We start from the raw sequence: 9,505 nt of genomic DNA, 5'->3' as shown, positions 1-9,505 counted from the left end.
ATTATTACAATGCAATCATATCATTTTATATAAATTTTATATATCATTATATAAATAGAAGCAAAAATAAATGTCAGTATAACTCTCAAAAATTAATTACTGTAAATATTTTTTTAAACCTACGCTAACATATAATTTTTCAACTCCCAAGGGTTGACCTAGTGGTATAGAATTGGGATTTAAGAGTTTGCTCTTTTCTAAGTCTTAAGTTCGAAATCTCTTAAATGTTACCAATTTCTGTGTTGCCACAGTCCATGCGGAATTCTGTTCTGACTTTCATTGGACGCTTCGCTAGTGGACAATGAGATTAGTTCCCTAATTATTAGTTGATGTGCGCGCAAATTAACTTGGACACTCTGATTTATATAAAAAAATAAAAACAAAAACAAAAACAAAAACATACAATTTTTCCATAAATATATAAAAATATAGAGAGGGGGGGCATCCTAGGTGGGGGATGGTGGGGAGGTGGTGCAGCTTGCTGATCTCTAGGTATTCCTTCCCCTCCATTTCTTTATCATATTATTTTACAAGTCTTTGTTTGTATGCTTTCCTTCCAGTGCAGTGTATTGTTTACTAGAAAAACCAAGTAAAATTTGAGTTCAAACCAAACAATCAATCCACAAAAACAAACTCACAGAGAGAGAGAGAGAGAGAGAGAGAGAGAGAAACAAGCAGCAAAACCCAAATGATGCAAACCCGAGACGAAAGGTTTGGAAATTGAGGCAAATGTCGATGCCCAGCTCGAGGCACCTCTCCTACAAACCCAACCACCTCTCTCCATCATCACCACCACCATCTCCACCACCACCACTTCTCTTCCTCTCTTTCACTCTCCTCTCAATCTCAACCCTTTTCACCACCACCACCTCCACCGCCGCAGCCAACCACGAGGCCTCAACACTCTACTCATGGCTCCATAGCTCTCCATCCCCACCTCCCTCCTCTTTTCTCTCCTCTTTCTCTGACTGGAACAACCTTGACACCAATCCATGCAAATGGACCTTCATAACATGCACTCCCCAAAACTTAGTCTCCGAAATCAACATTCAATCAATCCCTCTCCAACTTCCTCTCCCATCAAACCTTTCTTCATTCCCATCTCTCCAAAAACTCATCATCTCCGGCGCCAATCTCACCGGCACCATCTCCGGCGACCTTGGCGACTGCCTTGGCCTCACCGTCATCGATCTCAGCTCAAACAGCCTCATCGGAACAATCCCACAAAGTCTCAGCAATCTCCAAAACCTCCAAGACTTGATATTGAATTCAAATCAACTCACCGGAAAAATCCCACCGGAGCTTAGCCAATGCACAAGCCTCAAAAACCTTCTTCTCTTCGATAACCGTCTCAGCGGCCCGATTCCCGCTGAATTGGGCCTCTTAACGGGCCTCGAAGTCCTCCGTGCCGGCGGCAATAAAGATATCGCCGGCAAAATCCCTGACGAGCTCGGAAACTGCCGGAACTTGACCCTTTTAGGCCTCGCCGATACACGGGTTTCCGGGCCCGTACCGGGCTCACTGGGTAGACTCCAGAAGCTCCAGACACTGTCTATCTACACGGCAATGCTCTCCGGCGAAATACCGCCGGAGATAGGTAACTGCTCTGAGCTTGTGAACTTGTATTTATATGAAAATGCGCTTTCGGGTTCGATTCCATTTGAGCTCGGAAAGCTTAAAAAGCTCGAAAAATTGCTTCTATGGCAGAACAATTTTGTCGGCGTGATTCCTCAAGAGATTGGGAATTGTAGTAGCTTGACAATGATTGATCTTTCATTGAATTCTTTATCGGGGTCTATACCATGGACTTTTGGTAGTTTAACTCAACTCGAAGAACTCATGTTAAGCAACAACAATGTGTCGGGTTCGATACCTTCAGTTCTTTCGAACGCTACCAACTTAATTCAGTTACAGCTCGATACGAATCAAATCTCGGGGTTGATTCCTCCAGAGCTTGGTACATTGTCAAAACTTCTTGTGTTCTTTGCTTGGCAAAACCAGCTTGAAGGAAGCATACCTTCAAGTTTGGCTAGTTGTAGTAACCTCGAAGCACTTGATTTATCACACAACTCACTCACTGGTAGCTTACCACCAGGCCTATTTCAGCTCAAAAACCTCACTAAACTTCTCTTGATTTCTAATGATATTTCGGGTTCAATACCGCCTGAAATCGGTAATTGTAGCTCTCTGGTGAGGCTGAGGCTTGGAAACAACAGGATTGCGAATGAAATTCCGAAAGAAATTGGGGGTTTAAGCAGCTTGAATTTTCTAGATTTGTCCGGAAATCGCCTTTCTGGGTCAGTCCCTGATGAGATTGGGAGCTGCACAGAGCTTCAAATGGTTGATATCAGTAACAATACTCTGGAGGGTCCCCTGCCTAATTCACTCTCATCTCTGTCTGGCCTACAAGTTCTAGATGTTTCTACTAATCGGTTTGTGGGTCCGATTCCAGCGAGTTTAGGCCGGCTTGTTTCGTTGAACAAGCTCATTCTGGCTAAGAACTCATTCACCGGTTCAATACCGCCATCTATTGGACTCTGTTCTAGCCTCCAATTGCTTGATCTGAGCAGCAATGGACTCAATGGTGATATCCCAATTGAGTTGTGTAAGATTGAGGCTCTAGAAATTGCTTTGAATCTCAGTTGCAATGAATTTACTGGTCCAATACCAGCTCAAATCTCTGCACTCAACAAGCTTTCTATATTAGACATTTCACACAACAAGCTTCTGGGGGATTTGAGTCCTCTGTCCCGGCTCGACAATCTGGTCGCTCTCAATATCTCTTACAACAATTTCACCGGTTATTTGCCCGACAACAAGCTGTTTCGACAATTATCAACAAGTGATTTAGCCGGGAACCAAGGTCTATGCTCATTTGGCCGCGACTCATGCTTTTTAACCAATGTTGCAGGGTCGGGAATAGAGAAAAACGAGAGCGATATTAAGCGGTCTAGGAGGCTTAAACTTGCGCTTGCTTTGCTAATCACTGTGACAATTGCAATGGTGATTATGGGGACAATTGCTGTGATTCGTGCACAAAGGACTATTAGAGGTGACGATGAGTCTGAGATGGGAGAGTCGTGGCCTTGGCAATTCACTCCATTCCAAAAGCTAAATTTCTCCATTGAGCAAGTTTTGAGATGTCTAATCGATTCAAATGTGATCGGAAAAGGGTGTTCTGGGGTTGTTTATCGTGCTGACATGAATAACGGGGAAGTTATTGCTGTTAAAAAGCTTTGGCCAACGACAACGGCGGCTGCATCCAATGGTTGTACCGAGGACAAGTGCGGGGTCCGTGATTCCTTCTCCGCGGAGGTGAAAACGCTTGGCTCAATCCGTCATAAGAATATTGTTCGGTTCTTGGGTTGTTGTTGGAATCGGAACACGAGGTTACTAATGTACGATTATATGCCAAATGGGAGCTTAGGAAGTTTGCTACATGAGCGAAATGGAAACCCTTTGGAGTGGGAATTGAGGTACCAAATTCTGTTAGGGGCAGCTGAAGGACTTGCTTATTTGCACCATGATTGTGTCCCTCCAATTGTTCATAGGGACATTAAGGCCAATAACATCCTCATCGGCCTTGAATTCGAGCCTTATATTGCAGATTTCGGACTAGCCAAGCTGGTCGATGATGGTGATTTTGCTCGATCATCTAATACAGTTGCAGGTTCTTATGGGTACATTGCACCCGGTAAGTTTTTAATTTTATTTTTTCTATGATGTATAATTCATGGAGCATAATTTTACTTGTGTGAATAGTTTACATTGAATTCTAGCCAAATGTGAATGTGAATAACAGAATCTTGATTCAACTTAGATTTGTTGCAACATTTTTCTGTTAACATAATGTTTTAAGCCTTTTGTTATGAAGCAATACACTATCTTGTCTCTGTTTGTAAACCCGTGGCAAGTGATTTAAAGGAAAATGATATTGGCATAAAAACAGATCACAGAACACTTACAAGGAAAGGATCCACGACGCACACCATTGTTAGTGTTCTCTGATCTATTCTGTGATTTGTTTATGTGTATGTAAAACTACTGGATTTTAAATAGTTTTTTGGCCTCATTTTCATGCTTCCTAAGAAGTAGCGGCCCGAAGTTTTTTGAGGCCCTAGGCCAAACATCAAAACCAGTCCTTACCAGGGCCTTAGATAGTCAGGACCTTTGGCAAAAAGGAATTTTTTGACAGGTTTTAGGCGAACTGCTAAATTGCCTATACTGTTGAGCCCGCTCAGTAATCCTTAGTAGATTCTTAGATAGATAAATGAAACCCAATTTAGCAACCTTTGTACTAATTTTTTCTTTTATTTTTGTTTTTTAAGAATATGGTTACATGATGAAGATCACAGAGAAGAGCGATGTTTATAGCTACGGTGTAGTTGCATTGGAAGTATTGACAGGGAAGCAACCAATCGATCCAACGATACCCGAAGGCCTCCATGTAGTAGATTGGGTGAGACAGAAGAGGGGAAAAGTAGTTGAAGTCCTTGCTCCAAGCCTACTATCGCGGCCTGAATCGGAAATTGAGGAAATGATGCAAGCCCTAGGAATAGCCTTGTTATGTGTCAACTCGTCCCCTGATGAAAGGCCTACAATGAAAGATGTCGCGGCAATGCTCAAAGAAATCAAGCATGAAAGGGAAGAGTATGCAAAGGTTGATGTCCTTCTCAAGGGCTCTCTGGCCACGGCCACGACCATGGCCACCGCCACAGATGCTCGGGAAAACAAGAACTCCGGCGGAGTTCCGGCGCCTTCATCATCATCCACGAAGACAATGCAAAGTTTGTACCCAAAGAGCAATAACACAAGCTTCTCTGCATCCTCATTGCTTTACTCATCTTCATCTAATGCCAAGATGGGTGGTTTCTAGTGACATACATATTTTACATTAGAAATTGCTTCTAAGGATTTGAAGAGGTTTGTGATTTGTATTAGTTTTTATTTATTGATCAGCTTTTTCATATTTTATGTGTCTTTTTTTGTTTGGTGTAAAGAAGAAAAAAGGGTTGATATTTGTTTACTACTACTTAATGGAGAAGAACCAAAAAAAAAAAAAAAAAGAAGAAAAAGAGCCAACATATGCAATTTTGGCATTTGGAGAATTAGATAACAACAGATTCTGTTTTTTTGTCCAGGTTTTAAGGTTCAATTCTCAGCTTGCAAACATAATAATAGGGCCCACTATTGCAAAATAAAAAATTGCATTTTTTTAGGTAATAAATAATGGCATTTTGTGTTTGGGTTGAACAAGTGAAAATTATTTTATTTTATTTTATTATCATTATTATTATTATTATTATTTTTTTTTTGTCAAGGATGAAATCAGACTCAGATAGCTCAAGAGTTAAGCTACTTATTAACCTAATTTAAGAATATTAGGAACTGTCTGGAATTGTTTTAGAAAACTGATTTGTGTTTTCAATAAAAGAAAATGCTAATAATTACACGAAAGATCAATAATGGATTTACCGCAGAGGTGAACATACCTTCAAAAATTTTAAATTATTATATATTATATTAGAAAATTTAAAATTATAAAAGTTTGTACTCTCAAACTTATTTTCGTACTCTTATAGTAATAATTTTAGATCGATCCCTCAAAAAGATTGTCATTAGTCTAAAAAAAGTTTTGTTAACAAGTGTCCACAAGAAAAGACGAAAGTCAAAATAATATAGAACCTAATATACTCTTGTGATAATAACATCACAATGGGGTCAAAAGAAATTTCTTATCGAATCATGCAAAATCATAGCATTTTAATTATTAAAGCATATAAATTTTAACATAGATTTGTAATTTTTTTTCTGTACTACTGTGATGTTATTTCTCTTATGCTTTTCATTAGTTTTATAACACTTTACAGTCATTTTAAAACATTTTTTAATTTTTTTTATCACTTTCAAAACACATTTACATTAATTTCAACATTAATCAAGGTATAAGAAACACTTTTTAACATTTGCCTTATTAACTATACCTTCTTTTGATCCATGGCTCATGTTATAATGAGTAAGGATTTTTTTGGCTAATGCTATTGGCACCTCTTTGATGCTAAAGCTATAGCCTGGTTTAGAGAGAAATTTGTTTACTGTCACTTGTGGCATTCTCACACAAACAGATGATGACAATTCATCTGTGATATGACTTTGCCACTGCAACATGTCACACTAAACAGTCTCTCCTATCCCAGTCACAACCTTAAGCATTTCTAATCAAATCTGTTTGAGGAAGATGATTAAAAATTGATTTTTTTAATTTTTTTTGAAAAAATATATAAAAAAACGTGAGAGGTAGTATAATTAAAAATGGTTTAAAAGTTGATTTTTGGTTTTTAATTGTGTTGTCAAATTGGCCCAAAAAATATACTCGATACGTCTCAAAATATTAGTCATTTATTTTTTTTTTATTTTTCCAAAATATTAGTTCCTTTTCAAAAATTAAGTACAAAAATAATATAAATTTTCTATTTGCCCTTCTTTTAAATTCATTAACAACATAAAAAGTATAATTATGACATTGATATTCTCAAAAAAAAAAAATGTACTATAAAAAGATAATTTTAAAAAATTAATTTTTTAAAGTGCAATAATTGTACTATCAAAAAAAGTTAAATTCTTCAAAAAAGACCATTATTTTGGAATGGAAGGAGTACTCAATTTTACGTGCTAAATATTTATTAATTTAAAGCACGAATGTTCTAATAATATAATTAAAATTTGTGAGTATAAAAAATATACACACACGAAAAAAAAAAAAAACCTATCAACTGCTCTCCTCGCTCTCTTTTTGAATGTATCAATACCCCATCCCAACGGTGCAATTGAACCAAATTGTTTTCGAGTTGGACTCAATTTGTCAAATAAATAAATAAGTTTGAATAAGTTGGACTTATTTATTATTGATTTGAATAATATTATAAATTTTTAATTTGCATATTAATAATGTAAAATATTTATAAAAAAGGTATTTACGTGTAGGTTCTAATAAGTGGACTTATTGTCTAATAAGTCCTATGAAAAAAATTTGTTATAAAAAAAGTCATTAATTGTAAATTTTAGCGACAATTTATAAAAATTATGATAAAAAAAGTCACTAATTGTCAATTTTTAGCGACGTATGTAAAAAATTGTCACAAAAAAATTATTTTAGTGACAATTTTACCAAGATTTATTTTCAATAGGATTTGATGGGAATTAAGTCTAACTATTAGGACCTGTTGGTAGTTTATCCTAATAAAAAAGAATTCATTATTGAGTTTTGAACTGACCTTAAACTTAGTTAGTTAACAAATCGAGTCCAGTTCGGATTAGATTTTCGAACAATAAACAAACAAACTAAGCTTGAGTCCTACAAATCTCAATCAATTTGACTTGGCTCGTTTTCATCTCCACCGTCTGCTCTCATCTTTTCTTTCTCATTTTTACTAGCAATCTACGTATCCTTAACACACCATTTTCTTGTGACACTAATTTGTACACTAACACACAATTCAATCCACTCATTGGAGAGAAACAATATATTTACTAATTAATTTGTAAATTAAGATATGACACTGTATGGATAAGTTTATAAAACTCAGAGATGCTATCTTAATGATTTGCCATATTTAGATTAGATTTGAAAGTTACAAAATCACAGTGATCAAACACCATTCAATTCTTTTTTTGGTGGGATAAAAATTGCAGGCATTGAATTCAAAGCAATCATGTGGATAGGGATAGTGATAGACAAAGAATCTGGCTCAGGAAGGAGGGAGTATCACAAAAAGCAAATATGATGTGATTGTTTAAAAGAGTTTTTGAAAGATCATGTGATGATTTGACCACTGTCCTCTGCTTTTGAGTTGTAGGACCCACCATTGAGTGGGGTACCCCTTCATGCATGTGTTATTATCTCCAAACATATATATACATATAATGGAGTCTGGTGTGTCTCTCACTGTTTTCTCATTTTCCCTAGTTGGGTAAATGAAAGAATTGATACCAATTTGTATCCATTAGACTGTTGTGCTAACTTTGTTCTGTGCCTGAGCTTTCTGTATTGAAGGACATTACACATAAGGCTCAGTGAAAGAGGTTACAGTGTATTGGAAGGCTATGGCTTGATCTGCTCAAAGATTTGGATGGGAAGGAACTTTTTGAACTTCAGGGATCTATTATGAATATTATTTTGATAATTTGAATAGCTTATTTTATAAAAAAAATTTGTGTATATCATTTATATCAAAACTAAATTAAAATAATAATATCATATTCAATTTATACCATTTGTTTCTAAAAACATGAACAGTAGTGTATTTTTGAAAATAGACCATCCATTTTTCTTTTGTGTGTGATAAATGCGATAAATTAAATTTCTATGATTGTTCGATTGATCTAAAATTTTCTTTTAATGATATATATGAAATTTTTTATAAAATAAATAATTTAAATCATTAAAACGAAACGAGTGGTGCTGGAGGAAAGCAAGCCCAGACAGCCCTCTCTAGTGGAGGGAAGCTCAGCCCAATGGAAAATAATTTATTTGGTGGTATTGTTTGGAACCAAATTTAATTGATGTCTCAATTTTATTTTTATTTGTTAAAATAGTTGGGCCCAACAGTTTTTGTGTAAATTTATGCTGACAATATGACAAATATCACATTGCAATATCACATAGAGGGAAGCTCAGCCCAAATGGAAAATAATTTATTTGGTGGTATTGTTTGGAGCAAAATTTATTTGATGTCTCAATTTTATTTTTATTTGTTAAAATAGTTGGGCCCAACAGTTTTTGTGTAAAAATATGATGACAATATGACAAATATCACATTTCAATATCACCAAACTAGCGATAAGCCTGTATTATGCACGGCATATAAAAAAAATTAATAACATAAGTTTTATATAAATAATATAAATAGTTAGATTTTTGTATGTAAAATATAAAAATGAAAAACATTGAAACTCACAATTGGACTTGTTCGGAAATTGACTTTTTAAACAATTTTTTAATTTATTACGAAATGTCACGTAAAAAAATAGAGATAATCAATTGACAACTTGCAGTTCCCAAACATGGCTCACAATTTTACTATAATGGCATGTATTTTATGTATCAATTTTTAAGTTGTCACAAACTCAATTATATAACTACATCCCTTTTTGCTAGAGTAACAAACTTGAGTCTAACTCGAAAGTTTTTAAGAATTGAGTAACATATTTTTTAATTTGGTGAGGGTTTGAGCAACTTGTGATTTTTTTTTTAGCGCCCTTTTTTTTTTTTTTTTTAAAGATTGGATAAACCAAAGAGTTGCCTGTGATTGAAAAGATCATTTTACTTAATATAGATATAGATAAATAACAAACATGCAGAAAATCTCACACATAATCTTAGCACTGAGGCCAACAACCATTTGTAGCTACCTTAGAATTTTTCAGGAGGCATCCATGGTTATTTTCATATATGGGCCTAACCTATTGTTGTTTTATTGTTAACAGAGGCCGGATGGATATAGAG

General features: G+C 35.5%; 1 protein-coding gene across 1 annotated transcript; it reads left to right on the top strand.

The window, feature by feature from the left end:
• The first annotated feature begins 438 nt into the window (after positions 1 to 438).
• LOC114307228 (Leucine-rich repeat receptor-like protein kinase family protein) lies at positions 439 to 5,134 on the top strand. The gene is made up of 2 exons (XM_028252624.2): positions 439 to 3,694; positions 4,329 to 5,134. Exons 1-2 carry the CDS (start codon positions 730 to 732, stop codon positions 4,874 to 4,876), a joined length of 3,513 nt encoding a protein of 1,170 aa, XP_028108425.2. The 5' UTR covers positions 439 to 729; the 3' UTR covers positions 4,877 to 5,134.
• The last annotated feature ends 4,371 nt before the right edge of the window (positions 5,135 to 9,505 follow it).

The sequence above is a fragment of the Camellia sinensis genome, chromosome 7 (genome assembly GCF_055761805.1).
Source record: "Camellia sinensis isolate YWXY chromosome 7, ASM5576180v1, whole genome shotgun sequence".
Taxonomy (NCBI): Eukaryota; Viridiplantae; Streptophyta; class Magnoliopsida; order Ericales; family Theaceae; genus Camellia; species Camellia sinensis.
Note: the sequence above shows the minus strand (reverse complement) of the source record. Positions and strands in the feature narration are given on the sequence as shown.

What these genes read in the sequence shown, in the direction of transcription:
- LOC114307228 (XM_028252624.2), top strand. Translation starts at nt 730, where the DNA reads ATGTCGATGCCCAGCTCGAGGCACCTCTCCTACAAACCCAACCACCTC. An exon ending in TTATGGGTACATTGCACCCG is followed by an intron (nt 3,695 to 4,328) that starts GTAAGTTTTTAA and finishes TTGTTTTTTAAG; the next exon opens with AATATGGTTACATGATGAAG.